This window comes from Gossypium arboreum, chromosome 5 (assembly GCF_025698485.1).
Source record: "Gossypium arboreum isolate Shixiya-1 chromosome 5, ASM2569848v2, whole genome shotgun sequence".
Classification (NCBI taxonomy): Eukaryota; Viridiplantae; Streptophyta; class Magnoliopsida; order Malvales; family Malvaceae; genus Gossypium; species Gossypium arboreum.
The window spans coordinates 21672229-21700126 of NC_069074.1; the positions used below are offsets into that span (position 1 = coordinate 21672229).

The 27898-nt window shown below is 33.4% G+C and overlaps 1 protein-coding gene across 1 annotated transcript; it reads right to left on the reverse strand.

Moving 5' to 3' along the window:
• Nucleotides 1-9461: 9461 nt before the first annotated feature.
• Nucleotides 9462-27597, reverse strand: LOC128292626 (uncharacterized). Its single transcript, XM_053027501.1, is given in 13 exon segments — nt 9462-11393; nt 11871-12637; nt 13185-13365; nt 14456-14690; nt 24666-24752; nt 25466-25554; nt 25769-25883; nt 26440-26544; nt 26632-26751; nt 26838-26924; nt 27027-27133; nt 27217-27352; nt 27446-27597. Coding segments are annotated over 13 exon segments (4113 nt in total).
• Between the last annotated feature and the right edge of the window lie 301 nt (nt 27598-27898).

Consider the following 27898-nt stretch of genomic DNA (forward strand, 5'->3'; position numbering starts at 1 on the left):
TTATATAAATTTGAGAATGAAATTACTATATTTGAATGTCGAGTTTCCCTTAAATAAGTGACTGATAAACATAAAAATAAATAAAAATGATTTGTCACGATTTGACTTGCCTATAGGATATGGATCATGTTGTGAGAACATAAATCAAAACTGTTCTCTTTAGGCTCTCATAAACTCGACGAAATTTTGTTATTTTCAAGTGGATCTCTAAAAATTTGAACCCATGTCACATTACACAAATTAATGCACTTTGCATAATAGATACCGGTAGATCTACATGGATTTGAATGTTTAGGGGGCGACAATTTTGGAAGATTTGTGGATGCCTATAAAGAACAATTCCAAATTATGTATTCACGACACAATCCTCGTCCCTTAGGCCGGTATAGATCATGAAATGATGGTTAATACTATATTCTTGTGTGATGTCTACAGCAATTTACAGTTATTCGAAGACCCAAATTTCTTGTTTTCAATCTAAGTTAACACATGCAAATAATCTGTAAGTTATGAACATAAAACAGTATATAGAAAATATTGAATCCAAATTTGAGTAAAGTTAATAATAATATACCCTGAGGCGCTTGAAAGGTGATGATTCTCCCACTTCGAGTCTGCTCCTTGCATTGCCTCCCGGTTCGGAAGTTCCTTGCTAAACCAATTTAAAAACAAAATAATCTCGAAGGTAGAGGAAACAAATTAATTTAGATCCTAATGCAGGAATGCTGATGAGATGATACCTCACTGTGGTTGCTCAGTGGCGTTTGCATAAGATTAGGAGCTGATGACCCAACAGTTTCCTATTCATCGTTGAATTTGGTTAGGAAATTATATAATTATTTCCAGGAAATCTTGTTAGTGAGAAAGGTATTTTACATGCAGAAGAGACGAGTTCAGGAGTAAGCTAGACATGGAAGTCCCAGAGCTAGGATATGTAGCAGTTGGTTTTGTAGTTTGATTCAGAAACCCTCGTTGATGCACAGCTACAGGCCTGTAAACGAAGTTTAAAATCTAAATCAAATAACAAGAGTAGAATTTAAGCGTATTCAATGTGTTAATGATAAACTTAGTCCTCAAAAAAGAAATATAAAAGGGTGACTGATAACAAGAAAGGGAATCAAAATTCACCTAGACAGCTCAGAATTATGATGGTCTTGATTTGGTAAATTAGGCATAATTGACAATAGATTACTTGCTTGCGGATCTTGTGCTGGTAATAGAACGGAACTGAAAGCCAAATAGATAGACTATGATTAAAAAATTACTTAAAACAATATGCATTGGGTCATAAATTAAAAATTACTTAAAACAATATGCATTGGGTCATAAATTAACTTGAAAAGATAGAACACACCAATCCCAAATTTCTTTTCGTCTAGGCTTAGTTCTACAAGTATCTAAGGGTCATGTTGAATTGGGTTCAAACCAAAATTTCAATGTTGGTTGCCTAAGTTCAAGGTGATTCTAAAATGTAAATATCGAGTCGTGTCTAATTGAGTCGATCAGATAGTCTAAACTTTGAATAAATCTACTTGCTTTCTTGACAATGAAATCTAGAAGAAAGGTAAGTTGTACGTACCTCAAAGGAATGAAAATTTCATGGAACACGGTGCTACCAGTTTGTGAATTATATAGTCCAAGTGCCCATGGGAGTTGATTATTTTGATAGGAGAATTGCTGAGCCCTAAAATATCAAAAGAACAAACACTTGATTCTCATAAAGTTCTCTTTAGAAGATATACCAAAGTAGATAAGAGTAGAGATCGAATACATAAGCTCCATAGGCAGTGAATGCTTAGTCAGGTCGGAATTCTGGAGCACTGAGCCAGATGCATTAGGCATAGCTGCCAATTGATTAAGCAGCTGCATCGGGTTACTCAACTGCTGGGGCCTATATTAGATATACGATAAAATCAATCACAATATGGTTCTAAATTGCTTATGTTGATGTGATATATAAATTATCTACAAAATACCTTGGAGGTGTAGAAGCTTCCGGCAGCATTAGGTTGTAACACAGAGGATTGGAAACGTTAGTTGCTTTGAATTGATCAACTAGTGACCTGAAATCCAAAGAAACAACATACACAGTTAGATATATATCTCAGTACTATTCTTTCGATTCCAAACAAGAAGATTGAGGTTAGAAGATATCAATTCAATACCCTGGTGCCAAAGACCTATAAAGATCAGTCTCTTTATTACAGAACCTAGTAGGGGCTGGCGGCTGGTTGGTTTGGGTAGATTCTCCATTCAGAAATCTGATCCCAGTCTGCTTATCATTTATTTCAAATTCAGTCGAGAAAATGCGACCCATAATAATCTTGAGTTAAAGCAAACAATATTTATACTCACTGGGCTTTGAGGGAACAAATTTGGGTAGTGAACTGCTCGCTGATTGCGATTGGAACGAGGGTTTCCCTTTTTCTTTTCAACCTCATCAGCAAACAATATTTTCTTGCCTTTATCGAGGGGTTCTACCCGTTGAGGCCTATTACAATGTTAGAAACATGTCATGTTCAATTGGTAGAGGAAAATATCATGCATCTTTACTTTCAAAAGTTCAACAAAGGAATCAACAAACCGTTGAAGCTCAGCACGGAGGCTTTTTCCAGTTTGAGAATTGAGGCTGTTTGCTGGACCTGAATTGCCCAAATGCTTTGAGTGAGACGATTGAGTTGCAGAGCTTCTGTTTTGTGGGATATTTTCCGCCTGCTTCAGATAAGAGAAAGTCATTTTCTGTTATTATTCATCATGTTTCTGAAGCTGGAACTGACTGATTGGAATGGGTTGGGAGAGGTACCAGTGCCAAAGAGAATGACTGTGTTGGCTCCACTATAAGAGGAGTAAACGAAGTTGTTTGTTGTGCAGCTCTGGCATCACCACCTGAAGAAACACTGCCTCCAATTCCTGGACATGTTGGCTGCATCGGCTTTTCGTTCGACCTCTCATGCTGAAGCAAAGGTTCATCGGTAGTGCCTGCAGGTGATGACACCAACTTCGCTTTCTGCTATCGACAAATACAACAATGTTTATATCAGTCAATGGCAAGGAAGAAATAATCTGAATCATGGTCCATCCTCTTGTTATTGTAATATTCACATTAGTTTGGGAGAACTAACAGGCAAAGGATTTGAGTCGCCATTGATAGTGGCATTCATTTGATCCAGCTGAGGCTGATCATCTCCTGCTGATGCCAATCCAAGTTCCAGTTTCGCATCCTCCTGCTTAAATTGCACTCAAAATATTCCATGAGATTATACTTATTTCAAGTAAATGAACTAGGCATTGATGTTATAAAATTACTCTTATGTAGGGATTTAAACAGCGACCACATCACAAGGTTACTATCATTATTTTGCAATACAAGTTGATGAGTCCAAGACATGGTCAGTGAGAAATTAAATAGAAGAATGGAGATGTACCGATGCTTTCTGCATCGGTGATGCTGCTAGTTCTTTTGCTGTATACTCAGCAAGTAATGACCCTGATAGAGACAGGTTTGGACCATTATTAGCCAAGGGAAATTCAGGGACTTCATTGTCATGATCAGAAGCAGGGAGATTGAACTTGGAAATTGGCTGCTTATTTTTTTGCATATCCTCATCCCCATTAGAAGCAGATGACTGGAACTTCAAATTAGCTGCTTTTGAGCTACACCCTTTCTCCATATCTTGTTCTGCTTTAAAAACATATAAATAAAGCAAAATAGGGAAATTAAATCAGTCGGATGATGAAGTTATATTAATTTTATTGTTTAATTAAAAAGAAAAAGAAAAAGAAATTATGATATGTAGCTCCAAAGAATAAAAAATAAAACAATACTTTTACCATTTTATTTGGATAATTTTCAATTAAATACCAAATTTCAGTAAGATATCTTTTTGTATTATTATTTTTTGGTGGACCCATGGTAATGGTATGTTCTTACATTTGCCCTCTAAGCAAAAATGGGAATAAGTTGACCAGGTGAAGCCAGGAAGGATTCAATTCAGGTTCAGATATGCTTTCCTTAAACATTCACTATCAAACAACACCATATTTAATAATATTTATTATGTCATATTTTCATAAGGCTAATTTTCTTAATAAAAATAAACATTATACATATATAACATACCAAAAGAATTATAAATATATATTAGCCCCTCTTTTCAATTTTACTAAAATGAATGTTTTAATATAATCCTTTAATACAATATACGTATCAATATATGTCTAACTAATTACAGTATAGAATTTATTTAATATAATGCATAACGTATAAAACTAACATAAAACATATACAAAGTAGGATCGAAATCCATTCATTGGCTTTATTTATTTATTTTAAACTCATTAATGTTTAAGTTTTTCTCAAATAATAATAAAATTATTCTAAATCTTATTTTATGTATACATTACACATTTCCGTGAATGATGTGTAAAAAGAAATGTTTTTTTTAACTTTTCTAAGTTCATTCATTTTAAACATAATAATTTTAAATTTTATACAAATTAAAGTGGTATCTTCCTTACATTCTCAATAAAATGGATATAGATTTAAGTTTATAAATGATGTCACAAAAATATTCTTCAGAACTTTTAATTTTAACACCAATAGATCGATAGCATCAATTTCAAATTCAAACATAAAATAATAGATCGATTATATCAACGTTAAACATAAAATAGTTTACTTCTATAAACGTAAATATAAATAAATATATAAGCTGTCCAATTCATTTATATCTTTTGTTTTCTTTCAAAAAAATGTGAAATAATAATTAAAAGAAAGTAATTAATTAGAGATAAGCATTGAAAACATCAAAAGCACCGTTTAATGATTGAAATCCATCTACTATGGTGATAAATGAAAGGTAGAAACAGGCTTTTACCTGATGGAAGATGGTATATATGTTTTGGTGATAAAGGAGACCGCGAGAGAGGCAAGCAATGGGGGCTAAAATGAAGATGGGAGTGTGTTGTGAAAATTGAAAATTTTGGATGCTTATTTATAGGGGAAAATTGGTATGCTTAAGTCATAAAGTAGAAATCTTTTTGGTTTAAGGGTGGTTTTAACTTTTAAACGTGTGTCAGGATAATTTTAATTTGATGTATAATTTAAGATTTAATCTAGTAATGCAATACATCTTTTAATTAATTAATTAATTTTTTAATAATAACAATTATAATTTTTGTTTGGAAGACATTAGCTCGAAAACATTTAAATAAATAATATCTTTTATTTTAAGAATTCAGCTTTGTGTACAAATTTATTTATAAATGCTAATATTTATATATATATATATAGTATATATGAGGTTTAAAATTAAACAAATTTAAAAATAAAATGTTATATATATTTCATAAGAATGATTATATAAATATATATAATAATGTCAACAGTTCGACATGAATTTTATTTTAATTTTTTATAATAAAATATAATGATTAAATTTTAAATTTTAACGAGTATAGAGATTTATTTTATTTAAAAATAATGTAATTATATGATAAATCAGTATGAATTGTTGTGAAATTAAGGTGATGATGATTTGTGATTTTCGCATTTACCTATATTTGCTTGTAAATATGAATTGGATGCCATTAAAGCAAGAATCATTATATATGCATATATGGTTAGCATTTATTATATTTAATGTATAAATCCATTATTAGATAATATTAACTTATTTAAAACCCTTAACACCTCGTTAAGAAGATTTTAGAAATAAATGCAATACACAATTAATAAAAATATATTTATTTTAGAAATAAATTACTTACTGTTCCATGTAAAATTTTCTTTTATTGCTTTTAGATGATACCAAAACTTGCCATAAACCCAAATTAACTGTAAAAAGAATTGACAGCTCCAAACGGGGCTATATTTATTTCATATTGTATTCTTAAAACTATAGTTTTTAAACCATGGGCGTTAAAAAATATAGTCTATGTGTAAAAACAACAAAACATGAATAATTTATCATTAAGTGGAGGTCTATCAATATTAAGATCAGTTTGGTATGCATTAGAATTTTAATATTTTTAGAATTAGAGTTTTTAACCATATATAATTCTTATGTCTATAAATATAGACTTTAGAGAAGCATTATAAACATTCGATTGAAGTTCTCTTGCTTCTTCTATTTCTTTTGTTATTTATTCATTTTATTATTTATTTCATAACACGTTATCAACACGGTGATTCTCAATTTTGTTTATCATCTTCAAAATCTTTGATAGCCACATAGTATATGCTTTATTGTCAAATGTATTTTTGACCTAATAGGAATAACCAAGTTTTATATGCCCACACAATATTTGATTTACGGCCAAATATATTTACGGACCTAATAAGAATAATCAAGTCTTATATGCCAACTGGTGCGTCAAAGTCCTAATAGGAAAATTTAATAGAATAAATGAAAGTAATGCATGCCTGAAGTGCAGTAGATAAATTGGTTCCAAAGATGATAAATCAAGATTAAAACTCTAGAAAAGATTCCGGTATTGATGCGGTCGTTGAGAGCACCAAAAATATCCTATTCCCTGTAAAATAATAAAAAAGAAATAGTAAAGGGGAAGTAGGGTCGAATCCTCAGGGACCGGATTATACGAATGCTTGTCTCTAGAAATCCTGGGCAGAATCGTGCCCAAGAAAACTTGCGTTCCTGGAAAAAAATAAAAAACAGAATTTAAGAATTGATTTAAGAAGCGAAAATAAAATAAAAACAGAATTTAAAGTTTACTGAAATTATGATTACGAAAATAATAAAAATAATAAAGAGAGTTTTAAGAGAAAAGAAATTCTTATGGGAAACTTCCAGCCTCCGGTTGTCTCATTCCGCCTTGGGCTCAATCCTTGGCTTTTGGATGATCCTTCTCGACTCAAGTAAGCCAGTTATAGTGGAAGAGGACGCCTACGACCACCAGCTCCAAAGATTAGATTTACGGTTTTTAAGGAACTTGACTCTAGCCAGTAATCTATGCTAGATCAACGCTTCTCAATGGCGAATCCCACGCCATTTTGTCTCTTTGGCTCGCCAACCTCTGACGCAGTAAGTTAACGAACCGACTATGCAGTCCTTCCAAAACATACAAAGCGGCCGCCTTTGCATATGCTGAAAAGCTTACTTCTTAAGGGCCATGGACGGAAGCGTCAGCCCGTAGTGCAGAGAAACGATGAATACTTGGCGAGAAGGCTAAGTACGGATTCTAGGCCTCAATAACCCTTTTTGGGGAAATATTGACAACTTTTGGCTAGAAGGATTTTTTAGTGGCTCATGATAATGGAGGGAAAGTAAATAAATAAAAATATGGAAAAAGAAATTTTATTGAAAAGAAATATGAAAGAACAAAAGACTTTTGGGGGAGAGTGTTTACAGAAAAAGATCCTCCAAATAGAGTCCCTTCACCCCCTATTTATAGTGCTAGGGAGATAGTCTAATTGAACTTAAATTCTAAAAAGATAAATACATTTAATTAAAGATAAACAAAGATAATTAAAATAAAATCCTAAATTTGAATAATCCTAATAATTATCTTAATATTAATTATCCTAATAGAATAAAAGAAAATAGAGTCTTCCAAAATAAAATCTCTTCTATTTGCTTTTAAGTCTTTGTGCCTTCCATGTTCGTACTTTTGGCACCATATTTGTCCCACGTTGCATATTGGCCCATTTAATCTCCAAATTGACGCTTTTTTCCTTGAATTTACTTTTTCGCCTCCAATTTAGTCCCTAAAAGATAAAAAGACATAAATAGCTCAAATTAGTAGGCTCAAGCTAAAATAAACACATGATTAATATATAAAACACGTCATTTTAGAGTATTATCAAATTCCCCCTACTTAGCCCATGCTTGCCCTCAAGTATGGTTCCTATCGACTGTGAAAGCTAGATTCTGCCATAAAAGAAATACCACTCCAAAGTTTCATAAAAATTAGTTAAAAACGCATATGAAAAATAAAGAGACCTCTAAACTTGCTTTAAGTAAAACAGAAAAAGTATTCCAATTATTTCACACAAAAATTAAGATCGACTTGAGATATGCCATTTAGGTAAATTACCAAACCTACTAAGACACCTTAATTATTTCCTCCTTTAGTCCCCGAAGTGCAACTTTATTAGTACTTTTTTTTTTCTTTTTTTTCTTTTTTTGATTTTTTGATTTTATTTTTTTAAATTTTATTATTATTTATTTACTTAGGAATATATTAAACCTTTTGACGCGAAGAGAGATGACAACCCAAGCACCCCACCCCGATTACTCAGTCCAACATACTCCTAAAATTATTTATTTCCGGTTAGCGGAGTTTTACCCAACACGTCACACAACCTTTTGACGTGAAGTAGAATGACAACCCAAGCACCCTACCCCGATTACTCAGTCAGTCACGATTTGAGCCATACTCATAACCTCGGCTAGCGGAGTTTTACTTGTCACGTCACACAACCTTTTGACGCCAAGTAGAATGACAACCCAAGCACCCTACCCGGTTACTCGATCGATCCACGATCTAAGTCAGTACTCATAACCATGGAAAGCATTTATTAAAAATTAAACGATATTTAAAATTCTTGAGAACTCGGAAAGAAAAAAATTAAGTGTCAAAATAAGTTTCAATAATCACCTAATAGCCATGAACATTAATTAAGCATGCAATCATTTTAAGTGTTCACTTTATATTAAACTTGATCAATTTTACGAAAAGCAAGATAGAATTAACCCTATTAATCACAATTATTTTTAGCTTAATAAAAATAAAACAGTGGAGATGGAATCAATTATGGGAAAAATCATAACTTCCTTAGAAGGTAAGAATCATGCATGAAAGTCAAACAATATGACAGCAAAAATAGCAGATAATAACAGTAACAACGAAGAATGCCTCCCCCACTTAAAACACATAGTCCTCGATGTGAAAGTAAAAGGAAAACAAATAGGTGGAGAAAAAAAAGTTTAGAAAAACTCCCCATGTAGTTACCGTCGGTTGGCGCACACGGTGGAGAAGGGGTGAGTGATGTGTGCAATGTTGGTTTGGCTTCGGGTTCTCACCATGGTGGCTAAGAAATCGGCGGTGGGTGGTGGAGGAGAAAGGAGTCGGCGGTTATGGAGAAATTTGGGGAAAAAAAATGTAAGGTTTGGGGTTTTATTTGCTAAAATGGGTGTTTGGCTGCAGGTTTTGGGGATTCTAAGGTGGAATAGGACTGTTTGGTCATAGGATGTGGTATTCGGGTGGAATAGAACTGTTGACACATGGATAGGGTTGTTTTGGCGCACACTTTCTGTCTTTTTTTTTCTTCATATTTTCGCTTCATTTCACCTAGATGGAAGAAGAAAAATATAAAATAAAAATAAAAGAAAATAATAAATAATAAAAGAAAAAATAAATAAATAAAAATAAAAAGAAAGACTGGGTTGCCTCCCAACAAGCGCTTGTTTAACGTCGTTAGCTCGACGCCTTGAACGGTTTTATGGTGGTTCTAATTGAATTTTCTCAACCGTGTGGGCCTGGAAATTCTCGTAAAATGGCTTCAGCCGTTGACCATTGACTGTGAACCGCTTTCCTGATTCTTCACTCTCTGGGAATAGCTTTAATACGGAGTTATAAAGCAAAACTCTTTGTCTTACTGAGAAATGCTTCTGAACTATATTTTTGTCATGAAACATCTTTGTTTTGTCCTTATAAATTCGAGCATTCTCGTAGGCATCATTGCGAATTTCCTCCAATTCTTGAATGTCCAATTTTCTTGCCTTCCCCGCGGGCTCTAACTCCATGTTACATTGTCGAATAGCCCAATAAGCTTTATGCTCCAACTCTACTGATAGATGACATGCTTTGCCAAAAACAAGTCGATACGGGGTCATGCCAATTGGTCCCTTATACGCCGTCCGATAGGCCCAAAGCGCGTCATTGAGCCGAAGACTCCAATCCTTACGGTTAGGTCGAACCATTTTTTCCAAAATTGACTTGATCTCCCTGTTTGAAACCTCTGTTAGGCCATTCGTTTGGGGATGGTAGGCTGTTGCTATACGATGATGAACCCCATATTTTGATAATAGTGCCTCCATGACCTTGTTGCAAAAGTGGGTACCACGATCACTGATCAAAGCTCGAGGTGTTCCAAACCTAGAAAAAATAGTTCGTTTTAGAAACTCCACAACAGTATTAGCATTATCATTGCGAGTAGGCTTTGCTTCTATCCACTTAGAAACATAGTCTACTGCAAGAAGTATATATACGTTTCCAAACGAAGAAATAAAAGGGTCCATGAAATCAATGCCCCAGAAATCAATGCCCCATACATCAAAAATCTCACATACATGAATCGGGGATAGGGGCATTTGATTTCGTCTAGTGATATTACCTGTATGCTGACATTTATCACAAGACTTACAGAAGTTAAACGCGTCGCGAAAGATTGTAGGCCAATATAGCCCACACTCCAATACCTTGTGAGCTGTCCGCTTAGGGCCAAAGTGACCTCCACAAGCTTCTGTGTGACAAAAAGTAAGGATAGAGGTTACCTCAGTTTCTGGAACACATCATCGTATTATCTGATCTGAGCAATGTTTCCATAAGTATGGATCGTCCCATATGTAATACCGAGCTTCGCGTCTAAGCTTGTTTTTTACGGATTGAGCTAACTCAGTGAGCAGCGATCCCGTGGTTAAGAGATTAACTATGTCTGCATACCACGGATAGTAAGCCTCGGTTGAAAATAAGCTTTCGTTGAGGAAATCATCCTTTATGGGATCATCATCAAATGGAGTTTTTATCCTGCTCAAGTGGTCGGCCACCAGGTTTTCACACCCCTTTTTGTCATGAATCTCGATGTCAAATTCTTGGAGCAGTAAAATCCACCTAATGAGCCTTGGCTTTGCTTCCTTCTTTGCGATTAAGTACCTAAGAGCTGCATGGTCAGAAAAAATAATCACCTTAGATCCCAGTAAATATGATCGAAATTTATCTAAAGCAAACACAATAGCTAAAAGTTCTTTTTCTGTGGTTGTGTAGTTGCTTTGTGCAGCATCTAGGGTCTTTGAGGCGTAACAGATGACATGAGGCTCTTTCGCTATCTTTTGTCCCAATACGGCTCCCACGCTACGTTCGCTTGCATCGCACATAATTTCAAAGGGATAGTTCCAGTCTGGTGCTTGTACTATAGGGGCGGTTACCAACTTTTGCTTAAGTGTATCAAAAGCCTCATTGCATTTTGAGTCAAACTCAAATTTTTTGTCTTTCTGCAACAGCTCGCACAATGGTTCAGCTATTTTTGAGAAGTTTTTTATAAAACGCCTGTAAAATCCTGTATGGCCAAGAAAAGAACGTATCTCTCTAACAGTAGAGGGATATGGAAAAGAATTTATAATGTCAATTTTGGCCTTATCAACCTCAATTCCCTTAAATGAGGCTATATGACCTAGAATCAAACCTTTGTCTACCATAAAATGACACTTTTCATAGTTCAAGACAAGATTAAATTCTATGCACCTGTTCAAAATTATCGTAAGGTTTTCAAGGTATTCAGTAAAACAGTTTCCATACGGTAAAATCATCCATAAAAACTTCAATAATTTTTCTACATATTCGAAAATATACTCATCATGCATCTCTGGAAGGTAGCTGAGTGCGTTGCAAAGTCCAAATGGCATCCTCCTCAGATGCAAACGTGCTAAACGGGCATGTAAAAGTGGTCTTTCCGGTCTTCGGCGCAACAGGATCTGGAAGAAACACGAATATCCATCAAGACAACAAAAGTGAGTTTTACCAGCTAAACGTTCAAGCATTTGATCTATAAAAGGAAGAGGGAAATGATCTTTTCTAGTATAAGCGTTCAACTTCCTGTAATCAATACAGACACGCCACCCGTTCTGCACTCGGACCGGTACTAAGTCGCCCTTAGTATTTTTCTTTACTGTTACGCCCGTTTTCTTGGGCACGACTTGTACCGGACTTACCCATCTACTGTCAGAAATGGGGAAAATGATGTCAGCATCTAGCAGCTTAATTATTTCTTTTTTCACCACTTCCATCATATTCGGGTTTAAGCGTCTTTGTGCCTCTCTCCTTGGTTTCGTGTTCTCCTCCAAGTAAATCTTGTGTGTGCATGTCAAAGGGCTTATCCCCTTCAAGTCAGTAATAGTCCAGCCAATCGCCTCCTTATGACTCTTTAGTACCTGGATCAAACTTTCTTCCTCGGGTTTAGAGAGTTTATTTGAGATTATAATGGGTAAGGTATTACCTTTTCCTAAAAATGCATACTTGAGATGCGCGGGAAGTGGTTTCAATTCCAAATCTGGAGCCTGCACAACAGAAGGTAGAAGTTTAGTTTCTGATGGTGATAATAATGTCTTAACAAATTCATAATCATCATATCTATATTCAGATTCGTCTTCATAAGTTGACTCAAAAGTCTCGTCCACTAATGAGTCAATCAGGTCAACGCGGTTTATGCTCAAGATTTCACTTGGATGGCTAATGGCATCGTAAACATTGAATTTCACGATCTCCCCATCAAATTCCATCGTAAGAGTGCCGCTTCGGACATCGATCTTGGTGCTAGCAGTACTGAGAAAGGGTCGGCCTAACAGGAGGTCTGAAGATCCAGCAGTGTTGTCCTCCTCCATCTTAATTACGTAGAAATCTGCAGGGAAAATAAGTTCATTAACTTTTACCAAGACGTCCTCGAGGACTCCTTCGGGATGCACAATAGACACATCGCCAATTGAATAATAACACTGTCTTTGTCAAAAACCCGTTAAGTGATTCATAAATAGAATAAGGCATTACATTTATTGAGGCCCCTAGATCACACATAGCCTTCTTAATTCCCAAATGGCCAATTTTGCATGGAATAGCGAACATACCCCTATCTTTGCATTTAACCGGCATTTTTCGCTGTAGAACTGCGGAAACATTCTCACCAACACTTACCTTTTCATTACCTGTTAGTTTTCGTTTGTTGGTGCAAAGTTCTTTGAGGAACTTGGCATACCGCGGAATCTGTCTAATGGCATCTAACAGTGGTAAGTTGATCTCAACATTCCTGAATGTTTCGAGGATCTCTTTGTCTTCCTTACTTTTTCGACATTGATTTAATCGTCCTGGGAATGGAGGTTGGATTTTTGGCAGTGAGGGTTTCGCTCGGATCTGTTCGTCGTTTCCTGGAGTTTCCTGGGCGATTTCTTAACCAAGATTCTTGCCAGGAACTGGTTCCAGGATCTTTCCGCTTCGTAACGTTACTGCATTCGCATTCTGCCTCGGGTTTGGTTCTGTTTGTGATGGCAGTTTCCCTTGAGAGTTTAATTTCTCAATTGATGTGGTCAACTCCCTTATGGATGCTTCACTTTCTGCTGAAAACCCTTCATTTCTCTTTGGAAATTGAGAGTTTACTGTTGAAAATCAAGGACATTAGTTGCTAATTTATTGACCAAAGTTTCTAAAGAATTACCGAATCTTGCATTGTTGTGGGGCTCGATTTTGGTATGGTGGTTATATCGTGGATTAGCCCCATAACTAAAATTAGGTGGTCCCTCCATCCCGGGTTGTAGGTATTGGCGTAAGGGTCGATCGTCTTTGTGGTGGCCGGAAAATTTCCCACAAAGATCTAAATGGGCCATAGAATCGTCACACGAGACTAGAGACGCATCGATCGTATGTTCGGTGTAGCACATATTCCACATACTCGGGCTGGTTTCGATTTTTCTGTAACAAGGGAATTTACAATATTAGTAAGTCTATCAAGTCTATCTTCAATGGTAGAATTACTTAGCTGGTGAACCCTTCTAAGGGGTTCAGGATTGGCTCGAAATTGCTGGGAATTCACAGCCATTGTGGAGATTAAGTCTCTTGCTTGTTGTGGAGTCATGTTGACTAACGCTCCTCCACTCGCGGCATCTATCATATTCATCTCCATGGGTTTCAAACATTCATAAAAGTACTGGAGCAAAGACTGTTCCGTTATACCGTGTTGTGGGCAACTTGCACACAACTTCTTAAATCGCTCCCAATAGTCGTATAGAGTCTCTGCGTCTTTTTGCCTTATGCCCACGATTTCTCTTCTTAACTCAGCCGCTCGTGATGCAGGGAAAAACCTGTTAAGGAATAAACGAGATAGATCAGCCCAAGTTGTAATGGATCCAGGAGGTAAATAAAATAACCATTCACTGGCTGAATCTGCTAGGGAAAAAGGGAAAGCGCGCAATTTAATTTGATCCTCAGTTACCCCCTGAGGTTTCATACTCAAACAAACCATATGGAATTCTTTTAAATGCTTGTGGGGGTTTTCATTTTGTAACCCACGGAAAGTTGGCAGTAGCTGAATCAAGCCTGACTTTAATTCAAAATCAGTATCCATAGTAGGATACGCAATGCATAGTGGCGGTTGTTCTGTCGGCGCTTCGGCCAGTTGCCGAATTGTCTGAGCCATAAGTTGAGGTGTTAAATTAGGGTTTTCGTCAACCCTAGTGTTCAGCACTTCTTCAGGGGAATCGACTTCTTCTTCTTTACATTCTAACGTTTGAGTAGGGTTTTCGTTAACCCTAGATTCTACTTCGTCGTCGATTCTAATTTCTGGCGGTGGATTGCTTTGAGTTCCAACCACCACTAACTGCTTTTTCCTTAGTTTTGTTTCCTTTCGATTAGCTTTCGCAGTCTTTTCAATTTCTGAGTCGAACGCAAGAGTACCTGGAGCAGATCTGGTCATAGAAAACAAAGAAAAACAAGATTAGTATGTTGCCGATCCCAAGAACAGCGCCAAAATTTGATGCGTCGTTGAGAGCACCAAAATATCCTATTCCTGTAAAATAATAAAAAGAAATAGTAAAGGGAAGTAGAGTCGAATCCTCAGGGACCGGATTATACGAATGCTTGTCTCTAGAAATCTCAAGCGAATCGTGCCCAAGAAAACTGCGTTCTGGAAAAAAAAAAAAAAGAATTTAAGAATTGATTTAAGAAGCGAAAATAAAATAAAACAAAATTTAAAATTTATGAAATTATGATTATGAAAATAATAAAAATAATAAAGAGAGTTTTAAGAGAAAAGAAATTCTTATGGGAAAGTTCCACCTCGGTTGTCTCATTCCGCCTTGGGCTCAATCCTTGGCTTTTGGATAATCCTTCTCGACTCAAGTAAGCCAGTTATAGTGGAAGAGGACGCCTCGACCACCAGCTCCAAAGATTAGATTTACGCTTTTAGGAACCTGACTCTAGCCAAGATCTATGCTAGATCAACGCTTCTCAATGGCGAATCCCACGCCATTTTGTCTCTTTGGCTCGCCAACCTCGACGATAAGTTAACGAACCGACTATGCAGTCCTTCCAAAACATACAAAGCGCCGCCTTTGCATATGCTGAAAAGCTTACTTAAGGGCCATGGACGGAAGTGTCACCAGTAGTCTGAGAAACGATGAATACTTGGCGAGAAGGCTAAGTACGGATTCTAGGCCTCAATAACCCTTTTTGGGGAAATATTGACAACTTTTGGCTAGAAGGGTTTTTAGTGGCTCATGATAATGGAGGAAAGTAAATAAATAAAAATATGGAAAAGAAATTTTATTGAAAAGAAATATGAAAGAACAAAAGACTTTTGGGGAGAGTGTTTACGAAAAAGATCCTCCAAATAGAGTCCCTTCACCCCTATTTATAGTGCTAGGAGATAGTCTAATTGAACTTAAATTCTAAAAAGATAAATACATTTAATTAAAGATAAACAAAGATAATTAAAATAAAATCCTAAATTTGAATAATCCAAATAATTATCTTAATATTAATTATCCTAATAGAATAAAAGAAAATAGAGTCTTCCAAAATAAAATCTCTTCTATTTGCTTTTAAGTCCTTGTGCCTTCCATGTTCGCACTTTTGGCACCATATTTGTCCCACGTTGCATATTGGCCCATTTAATCTCCAAATTGACGCTTTTTTCCCTTGAATTTACTTTTCGCCTCCAATTTAGTCCCTAAAAGATAAAAAGACATAAATAGCTCAAATTAGTAGGCTCAAGCTCAAAATAAACACATGATTAATATATAAAAACACGTCATTTTAGAGTATTATCAGGTATATAAAGATGGAAATAATTAAAATAATAAGATTTCGATAAGTTATGCCAACCAAAAAAATATGGAACCATGGAAAGTAGAAAGTTGTCAACAATAGTTTTGCGTGAAAGTTGTCAACAATAGTTTTGCGTGAAAGTTGTCAACAATGGTTTTGCGTGTGATATTATTATTGAAATAATAAAAGAAGCGGAGGATCTTGACTGTTGAAAAACGTATACATGGACTAAATTGGCCAAAAAAGGATTTACGCAATTAAAGTAGCATTAAAATCGTGAAGTTTTTTTACTAGTAGTTCAAACATCTAAATGTATAAAGCCAGTGAGGTACAAATATGTAGTTTTGTAGAAATAAAAAAGAAAGATAAAGTTTTTCATTAAGTTTTGGCATTGATTATAAGAATATATAATATTCTTTTGTGTTGGATGCATTAAACCTTTAGGTATCTCATTAGTCTAACAATTCATTAAAGATTTAGGACGCGTCTACTGATTGTTGTTACATCATTTATATGAATCGCTATATAGTGAAGTTTATGTTGATATCCTTAAAGGATTTAGAATAATATAATATTATAGAGATTTCTAGGAAATTGTTTAATATGTTTGTATAATCGATTATATGAATTGAAAATATTTGAATATTTTGGTAAATTTGACTCCATGAATAATAGTTGAAGGAAGATTATAAAATACTTATTTATATTTTTGTATAAAGATTATGATCAAAATTTGCTATGATTATTATTGAAACTCTTAAAGAGGTCAAAATATATTTTCCAAAATTTTTCCTCACTCGTAACTTTCAAAAGAACGGTGATATAAATACTTAGCAAATACGTTCAAGTGATCGTTTGAAAAGCTAACATTCAAAGATTGAATACATAGAAATTTGTAACGCCCCAAAATTTTGATTTTTAGAATGCGATTGTTTGTAAAAAGATTTGATTTGGTATTGCGGTTGTGTGCCATGGGAGTATGCTTTAGGATCCAAGTTCAATTTCTAAGTTTTGGATTTTCTTCTATTAATTTATAGTTTTAAGTTGGGCTTGAATTTTATGGCTTAAATTAATCTCTGTGTTAGAGTATGATAGTGATAAGCCTAGTGGTTCAGTGGTTAAGCTTTAGCATATTTTGAGATTTTAAGATTGAGTCTTGGCATGAACGTATAGATTATTTTTATTGCTTGGTATATGTGGGAAGTTGAATTCGAGTGGAATTCTATTCAAAATATGGTGATAATTTTTTTTTTGTTTTTTTTTATTTAACTTTTATCAAAATCCCTTTTATTTTTCAATTTTGCAACCACCCTCGTTTGTTTTTCTTTCTTTCCTTTCTTGCTTGCACGTTTGTTCCTTGCCTTCTTCATCATTTTTTTTGTTATTTTTTTATTCTCTTTTTCTTATTTAGTCTTTGGATTTTCTTTCGATCTTTCTTGAGTAGTTGTGGTTTTTCGTCTCGGGTGGGATGTGTTCTTGTGCAGGACAAATATTGTGAAACTCCTAATCCTCCAGCAGAGTAGACTTCGTTTTAGTCGTTGTTTCCCAAGTGGTTGTGGGTTCTCGATAGTAGAGTTGGTCAATTACGTAATCAGGTGTGCAAAAACAACCCAAAATTCCATTGAAATTTGACTAAAAGCTCGAAACAGAGGTTGTTTTGAAACTGCCCATTTTCCACATGGCCGTGTGAATCATTACAGACCATATCGACAACCCGTGTAGAGCACACAGGCTAGGCTTTTGGGCTGTATGGGCCTTTTTTGCCAATTTTAGGGCCCGATTAAGGGTTATTTATGGAATTCGATAGTTGGGACCGAGGACACTGTAAAGGTCAAAAAATTGAAAGCTTATTACTTAATTACGTACAAGTAGCTCTAAAAGCTTGATAAATATGTTAAGCCAAAATTAAACTATAAGTTATGTTATGAGCAAATTGAACTATGTATGAAAGCATGTCATGTAATATATGCTATATGTGTATGTATGTCACCTGTTTATGATTATGATATGTATAAAATATGTATATGATATGTATATATGTGGGGTGGGATATGTTTGACGGATGGAGTGTATATGGCAGTACTTACTGCAAATATAGCGACTAAACTGCAACACTATATGTGTGGCAACTCCGCTGCAATTATATGCTTGGCATACCGCCACATTTTGGTGTGATTGGATAGATGGACTCGTGTAGTCCAATATGGTATGATTGGCTGGACAGAGATGGTGTGTAGCGGATGGTGGTAGGATATGATTTGCATAATATGATTTGATATGATATGTACGATATAATTTAGTATATTATGCTATAATATGATAAGTTAATGAACCGAGTCTGTAAATAATTAATAAAAATATTTACAGAGTTATGCTATAAATGAATTGAATCGAGGATAAGTAATTTAGTTGATTTAAGTATTTAATCTAGTCCAATGATTAAATTGTAAATTTAGATCGCTATAAATTTTAAATTGAAAATAGTTAAAGGGGCTAAAATTGTTAATAGCCCAAAAATTTTGGATGGCAATTAAAATGCCAAATTTGTGGCTAAAAAAATGTTATGTTATGTGTTATTATTTATTATAAAAAAATAAAGTTAAAATAGTTTAAGTGGAAGGAGAGAGAAAATGTCTTCTCCATCCTTCACGAGAAAAAAAGAAGAAATAGAATAAATTTGGTTAGGGTTTTCAAACTTTAATCTACAAATTGGTAAGTGTAATTTATTATTTTTCTTATAAATTTTATGTTTTTGAGATTGGGGAATCATAATTTAACTAATTTATATATCAATTTATAAAACCGTTAAGGTTTTAGAAAGTTACCATTAATGATTTTTCTATGTTTTGTTATGTTAAATTGAAAGATTTTTAGAGTATACATGAAAAATGACTAGATTTTTGAAGTTAGATGTTAGATTTTTCACCTGCGAAAATAAAGTGGATATCAAGTAGAATAGTTATGAGATTTTGTTAGAAATCGATAATAGATGGTCTAAAATAAAAGGAAACGAAGTCGGATTATAAATCGACGCTTAGAATATGGAGAATTATGCTTGTTTCGGTTTTAAGAATTTAAATTGAATGAAATGTAAAGTTTGTTTAAGATAATAATTGACTGTGAATTGGGTGAATTATGGATGGTGTTATTTGTTTATATTAATTCATAGCTACTGACAATCCTGGTTCTTCAAAAGCGAAGGAAAAAGCAGAAGTCACCGATGAGTAGTTCATAATTCCCGGTAAGTACCATCATAACTCAACTTATTATTTATTTTTCCTTTTAAATTCATTGATAGGTAAGTTGACAAAACGAATGAAGTTATATATAAGTAGCTGACTAGAAATACAATATTGAAATTGATCATTGCGGTAGAGAGTTAAATTGTACAAAAAGATTTTGAAACAATATAATTTATTAAAGTTACGCATTTGGCTTGAACATGAGACAAATCATGCCATGTTTTATATGAAATGACATTTAATGGAAGAGTTGTTGCTGAGATCAATAGAATGAAAACCGAACTGAGAATGAAATTAGACTATGGGTTGTTGTATTAATTGTTGGGCAAAGTTGAGAATAATTAATGAGTTAAAGAATCAAGTAAAATAATAGTAATAATAATTGCTTCGACTATAAGTCGATGAGAGCTAGGCACATTTTCCTTCGAACATTCCAACTGTGACTTTCACAATTACTACTTCGGCTGAGCCGATGAGCGCAGTGTTAGAATTCATAAAATAAATCTACAATATAACTTAATAAACCAAGATCTGTCATGTCAAATCATTAAGAATAAATCAAGAACAAAACTAGATGCGGAAGCGTATCTGAATCCATGGATTCCTTGAAATTTTCTGGAAGTTGGGGATTTGATTTTCCAAATTAGCACACAAGAAATTCAGAGAATATCTGCTCTATCTTTCTTAATTTTGGGATATTAAAAAAGATATCTTGTGTATAATTTAGGGACCATAACCCAAATATTTATAACTTTAGCATATTAGTTCTAATCAAATTCTAATTAGCCCATTATTAATTAGAATTTGATTAGAAGAGTATCTATACATATTTGACCCATACTTTATTTAATAATTAAAATCCCAATAAAATTCTAACCAAATTAGATCACTTTTAATTTGGGCTAACCTATCATGATAGTAAATAATAACATGTAATTATCCTTATTATATATGTGATGTCCAAATTTTCTAACAATCTCCTACTTGGACCTCATATATATACTAATTACTTTATAATTACATGCCATTATATAACCTTATGAGCTCAAAATTTTACTATCATATCCAAAAGGTATTCCGAACAATCTCGTCCATTAATTATGTTAACATAGAACCAAGGTGACTTTCGTTACATATATCGTAACTAAATCCATCCATGATCACGTATATTAACACAACCAAATGACATAGATCAAGTATGGATGTGTAGCATGGAAATTACATGCAATATGATCTAAACATGTCTATTTCCAACTGGTCCTCCTTAGTGAGATCAAACCTTACCAAAATCAGAGTGTGGATAAACCAAATAAACTTTATTTTTGCAAAAAATAAACTATTATTTTTAAACTGAAATAACTGAAAATGTATCTATAACATAAAAGCATTCAAAAATACAAACTCCCACTAAAACCAAATATCCTTTAAATGACATTACACCTATATGAGCAATGTGCTCTTATAAAACCTTAGGTGTAGTTCATTAGTAAGCGGATCCGCAATCATGGAGTTTGTCCTAATATGCTTTATAAGTACCTAACCACTCTGAACTTTTACTTTAACAATCAGGAATTTAAAGTCTATGTGTTTTAACTTTAATGTGCTCCTGTTGCTATTGGAATAAAAGACTGCAATTTTTTTTCACAATTTGCACCTTAGTGACAAAATCTTGTATCCATATTCCATCAAAATTGGAGTTTATATACCTGATGATCTCTAACAAATTAGATCTCCGATATGTGAGCCTATAATCTTTTGTTCTCTAAAAATACCTTATAACCCTTTTGGATGTTATGCAATGGTCCAAACCAGGGTTGCTTAAAATAGCTGCCTAACACCCCAATAATATACACAATTTCCAATGTATACAAACCTGAATGTACATTAGATTTTCCATTGCTAAAATGTAAAAAAATCTTATGCATTTTTGTAATCTCAAAATCATTCTTAGGGCATTGATTGAGGCTATACTTATTATTGACAAGCAGTATGTTATTAACATATAAAACCAAATATAGAACCTTACTCCCACTAAACTTATGGTATATACAATTATCAACAACATTCATCTCTAAACCGAATGAGATAATCATTTGGTAAATTTTGTAATATTATTGACGAGAAGTCTACTTAAGCCCATAGATCTACTTAAGCCCATAGATGAAATTCTTTAATTTGTAAATCATTACTTTTGTATCATCAGACACAAAGTTTTCTAATTGCACCATATAAATGTATGATCAATGTTATCATTGAGAAACCATTAACTTAATATTTATCTGATGTAGCTTAAGGTCAAAATATTCCACTAAAGCCATTATAACCCTTTCTCTAGTGGACCTTTTTAATGATATTCATTCTTGAGGTTGTTGAGTTTGTTCTTCTGGAACAATTATCTCATCTTGAATAGGGAGTTATTTAACATTGTCTTATTGAGGTTCTAGATTCACTTCTTAATCAATGATAGGTATGAAAGTCTAAACATCATCAAAAGTGATAGTAGGAACTGAGTTAGAATCCAATTTCTCCTCAAAAGCAATGTTTCTAACCTTATTTTTTTTTACTATTTCCTTCTTTTATATATATATATATATATATGAATTCAAGATAATAAAAAACTTTAATATAAATCTTCAAAAAACACCATATTTATCCGAAATATAAAACCCATGAAATTTCATGAATCAATTATTCAAATGAAGAACCCGAATCAATTTTCAATGATTCGATATGACGAGGCTCTGATACCACTTGTTAGAATTTATAAAATAAATCTACAATATAACTTAATAAACCAGGATCTGTCATGTCAAATCATTAAGAATAAATCAAGAACAAAACTAGATGCGGAAGTGTACCTAAATCCATGGATTCCTTGAAACTTTCTGGAACTTGGGGATTTGATCTTCCAAATTAGCACACAAGAAATTCAGAGAATATTTGCTATCTCTTTCCTAATGATGGGATATTAGAAAAGATATCTTGTATATAACTTGGGGACCATAACCCTAATATTTATAACTTTAGCATATTAGTTCTAATTAAATTCTAATTAGCCCATCATTAATTAGAATTTGATTAGAAGAGTATCTACACATATTTGACCCATACTTTATTTAATAATTAAAATCCCAATAAAATTCTAACCAAATTAGATCACTCTTAATTTGTGTTAACCTATCATGATAGTAAATAATAACATGTAATTATCCTTATTATATATGTGATGTCCAAATTTTCCAACACGCAGCCCACAAATTGTTTACGTCGGATGTACCGATATAAAATTACTTCAACTATAGGTTGATGAGCGTGGAGCGCACTAATCATCGGACATACCAGTGAGTGTTGGGCACGATTATTGATTTGGATTAACTGATGAGTGTTGGGCACTATTTGTTTAGTTCGAGACATGTCAATGAGGCACTGGTTGCAAAATTATAGTATTAATAGGATCCGTAAATTAGTTCGGATCTGAGCTATGTATTAGCGAATATCAATATTGAACAAGAAGAATGGTTTGAATTAAACTGGTAACATAATGCAATATGACAAATTGAGACAAAATTGAATAAGGTTACACATGTCGTTAGCAAAAAAAGAAAAGTTAATAAGTTCATTAAAATAGATTGGTTAGTTATAATATCATATTTTGTTGTTTGGGATACAAATGTATGTTATATATTCTCTCTCTTCTCACACAAACAAATTTGATTATTCTCTTATTCAAACTTATTTATTTCTTTGTTTAATTGATCTAAAAATTATAGATAAAAAATATTTAAATTAAAATTTGGATGAATTTTTTTATTTGAGATTTCATGTAATTACAATATAATTTAATGTAATAGATACTAGTACTGTTGATAAAGGAAACTTGGTTATTATGTATTTAAAATGGAAGTCATATTTTTTAATTTAGTTTACATCTTATTTGGTTTTTAATTATTAATGTTTTTGTAGGTATAAGGTGAAGATGCAATTTTGTCATATAATATTTTTATAAGCAATTGGGTTTAAAATTATTAAAATATAATATGTAAAGTCAATTCATAATGAATGAAGAAAACTTATTTGTTTAGTATTTTGCAACAAATATATTGGGTAAATAAAAAGGCATAGATTGGCCCAAGTGTTGTCGAACCAAAAGTCACTTTTCTTCTAAAATCTGGTCTAGATTGCTTTAGATTTTATGACAATCCCTCTTCCAGATTGCTTCTCTATAAAAACATTGGTTGTTCGCCTTTGTTCTATCTATAATTAAATTTTGGGTTAATATTTGAAGTATTTACATATTATTTTACAAACAAAGTTGATTGAATTTAGTTTTAAATAATATGTCACATCAAATATAAAATTTTAAATTATATGAAAAAATTAAAGTTATGAAATAAATAATAATTAAGGGAAAAAATAGAAGAAGAAAAACAACTCTAAATTTTATTAATCAATCGATATGTTTATAATGCTTTACGTTTATAAATATAAGAAGTATACATGGTATAAAACTTTACTTCTAATAAACATTAAAATCTTAATATATTGGTGGACATCCACTTAATAATAAAATATTCATAACATTTCCCCATTAATGTCCAATAGTAAATAATGTGCCTTATTAAAACCTTACGAAGATAAAAACCCTGTAAAAAAAATTAATGAAGGAAAAAGAGTATACTTATCTATAATACACATAACATGTTGTCTCTGTGACACATTATATCTGACCCAGTTAGAGAATCCGAATATAAAATGTCACATTGAAATGCTGAAAACAACCTAAATTACTATTTCACTTTATTTAATGGTAGTGTAGTGGTAAAATTATTTTAAAATAAAATAAAATAAAAATCGGCAGCATTTCTACTTATTTTACGTAAAATCCCTACAAAATTTAGATTTCACAATATATACGTATTCAAATCATCTCCCAAATCAATTCCCAACACTTTGATATTCCTAAACATATCGCAACTTAAGTATATCATATTAAAACAATTTAATTAACTAATAATATTATAATTATAGCAACCAAAAGTTAATAATTTTTTTATGTCACCAAAGCATATCTATAGTCAAATGACTTTACTAAAAATCAAATACATGCCAACTTGAAATAAAACAAAATATACAAACTTTGTTGAGTCTAGGGTTTATCGGTTGGATGCTGACGACTCTGAGTACAAAATCTCAAAATACATAGCTTGCATATAAAAACAAGACCATTAGATAAATTTTAATTTCAAATGGTATTACTATAAATTACTCAATATAGCATAAATTTTAAATAATTGGACTTAGTTGATTTATTTCTTCCTTAGATCAATTCAAGTACGCTTCTTATCAAAATTTATATATTCTCTCTCTTCTCACACAAACAAACTAGCTCCAGTCGGTAGAGACAAAGAAGTACCCATGATTTGTTTAGCACTTGGTGCTTGCGGCTCATTGGTTTTCTCCCTGTAATTAATGAAAGACCAGCAGGATTACCTTCATATCATATATAAAAAAAAAGCATACAACAAAGCTGAATGCTATTACTTGATTAACCTTTTAAATTTTATTGGATTTAGTTTGTTATATAAATTTGAGAATGAAATTACTATATTTGAATGTCGAGTTTCCCTTAAATAAGTGATCGAAAAATAAAAAAATAAATAAAAATTATTTGTCACGATTTGACTTGTCTATGGGTATGGATCTTATCGTGAGAACATAAATCAAAATTGTTCTCTTTAGGTTCTCAAAAGCTTTACGAAATTTTGTTATTTCCAATTAGCTCTCTAAAAATTTGAATCCATGTCACATTACACAAATTAATGCACTTTACATAATAGATACCGGTTGATCTACATGAATTTGAATGTTTAGAAACGCACCAAATAATGATAAAATTTTGGGAGATTTGTAGATGCCAATAAAAAACAATTCCAAATTATGTATTTACGACACAATCCATGCCCCTCAGACCGGTATAGATCATGAAATGATGGTTAATACTATATTCATGTGTGATGTCTACTGCAATTTACAGTTATTTTAAGACCCAAATTTCTTGTTCTCAATCCAAGTTAACACATCACACATGCAAATAGGATCTATAAGTTTTGAACATAAAGCAGTATATAGAAAATATTGAATCCAAATTTAAGTAGAAGTTAATAATAATATACCCTGAGGCGTTTGAAAGGTGATGATTCTCCCACTTCGAGTCTGCTCCTTGCATTGCCTCGCGGTTCGGAAGTTCCTTGCTAAACCAATTCTGAAAACAAAATAATCTCGAAGGTAGAGGAAACAAATTAATTTAGATCTTAATGCACGAATGCTGATGAGATGATACCTCATTGTGGTTGCTCAGTGGCGTTTGCATAAGATTAGAAGCTGATGACCCAACAGTTTCCTATTCATTGTTGAATTTGGTTAGGAAATTATATAATTATTTCCAGGAAATCTTGTTAGTGAGAAAGGTATTTTACATGCAGAAGAGATGAGTTCAGGAGTGAGCTAGACATGGAAGTCCTAGAGCTAGGATATGTAGCAGTTGGTTTTGTAGTTTGATTCAGAAACCCTTGTTGTTGCACAGCTACAGGCCTGTAAATGAAGTTTAAAATCTAAATCAAATAACAAGAGTAGAATTTAAGCATATTCAATGTGTTAATGATAAACTTAGTCCTCAAAACAGAAATATAAAAGGGTGATTGATAACAAGAAAAGGGAATCAAAATTCACCTAGACAGCTCAGAATTAGATGGTCTTGATTTGGTAAACTAGGCATAATTGACAATAGATTACTTGCTTGCGGATCTTGAGCTGGTAATAGAAGGGAACTGAAAGCCAAATAGATAGACTATGATTAAAAATTACTTGAAACAATATGCATTGGGTCATAAATTTAACTTGAAAAGATAGAACGCACCAATCCCAAATTTCTTTTCGTCTAGGCTTAGTTCTACAAGTATCTAAGGGTCATGTTGAATTGGGCTCAAACTGAAATTTCAATTTTGTTTGCCTAAGTTCAAGGTGATTCCAAAATGTAAAAATCATAACCCAGTCGTGTCTAATTGAGTCAACCATATAGTCCAAGCTTTGAACAAATCTACTTGCTTTCTTGACAATGAAATCTAGAAGAAAGAAAAGTTTTAGGTACCTCAAAGGAATGGAAATTTCGTGGAACACGGTGCTACCAGTTTGTGAATTATATAGTCCAAGTGCCCATGGGAGTTGATTATTTTGATAGGAGAATTGCTGAGCCCTAAAATATCAAAAGAACAAACAGTTGATTCTCATAAAGTTCCCTTTAGAAGATATACCAAAGTAGATAAGAGTAGAGATCGAATACATAAGCTCCATAGGCAGTGAATGCTTAGTCAGGTCGGAATTCTGGAGCAGTGAGCCAGATGCATTAGGCATAGCGGCCAATTGATTAAGCAGCTGCATTGGGTTACTCAACTGCTGGGGCCTATATTAGATATACGAAAAAAATCAATCACAATATGGTTCTAAATTGCTTATGTTGATGTGATATATAAATTATCTACAAAATACCTTGGAGGTGTAGAAGCTCTGGGCAGCATTAAGTTGTAACACAGAGGATCGGAAATGTTAGTTGCTTTGAATTGATCAACTAGTGACCTGAAATCCAAAGAAACAACATACACAGTTAGGTATATATCTCAGTACTATTCTTTCGATTCCAAACAAGAAGATTGAGGTTAGAAGATATCAATTCAATACACTGGTGCCAAAGACCTACAAAGATCAGTCTCTTTATTACAGAACCAAGTAGGGGCTCGCGGCTGGTTGGTTTGGGTAGATTCTCCATTCAGAAATCTGATCCCAGTCTGCTTATCATTTATTTCAAACTCAGTCGAGAAAATGTGACCCATACTAATCTGGAGTTAAAGTAAACAATATTTATACTCACTGGGCTTTGAGGGAACAAATATGGGTAGTGAACTGCTCGCTGATTGCGATCCGACCGAGGGTTTCCCTTTTTCTTTTCAACCCCATCAGCAAACAATATTTTCTTGCCTTTATCGAGGGGTTCTACCCGTTGAGGCCTATTACAATGTTAGAAACATGTCATGTTCAATTGGTAGAGGAAAATATCATGCATCTTTACTTTTAAAAGGTCAACAAAGGAATCAACATACAGTTGAAGCTCAGCACGGAGGCTTCTTCCAGTTTGAGTATTGAGCTTGTTTGCTGGACCTGAATTGCCCAAATGCTTTGAGTGAGACGATTGAGTTGCAGAGCTTCCATTTTGTGGGATATTTTCCGCCTGCTTGAGATAAGAGAAAGTCATTGTCTATTATTATTCATCATGTTCCAGTGCCAAAGAGAATGACTGTGTTGACTCCATTATAAGAGGAGTAAACGAAGTTGCTGGTTGTGCAGCTGTGGCATCACCACCTGAAGAACCACTGCCTTCAATTCCTGGACATGTTGGCTGCATCGGCTTCTCGTTCGACCTCTCATGCTGAAGCAAAGGTTCATCAGTAGTGCCTGCAGGTGATGACACCAACTTCGCTTTCTGCTATCGGCAAATACAACAATGTTTATATCAGTCAATGGCAAGGAAGAAATAATATGAATCATGGTCCATC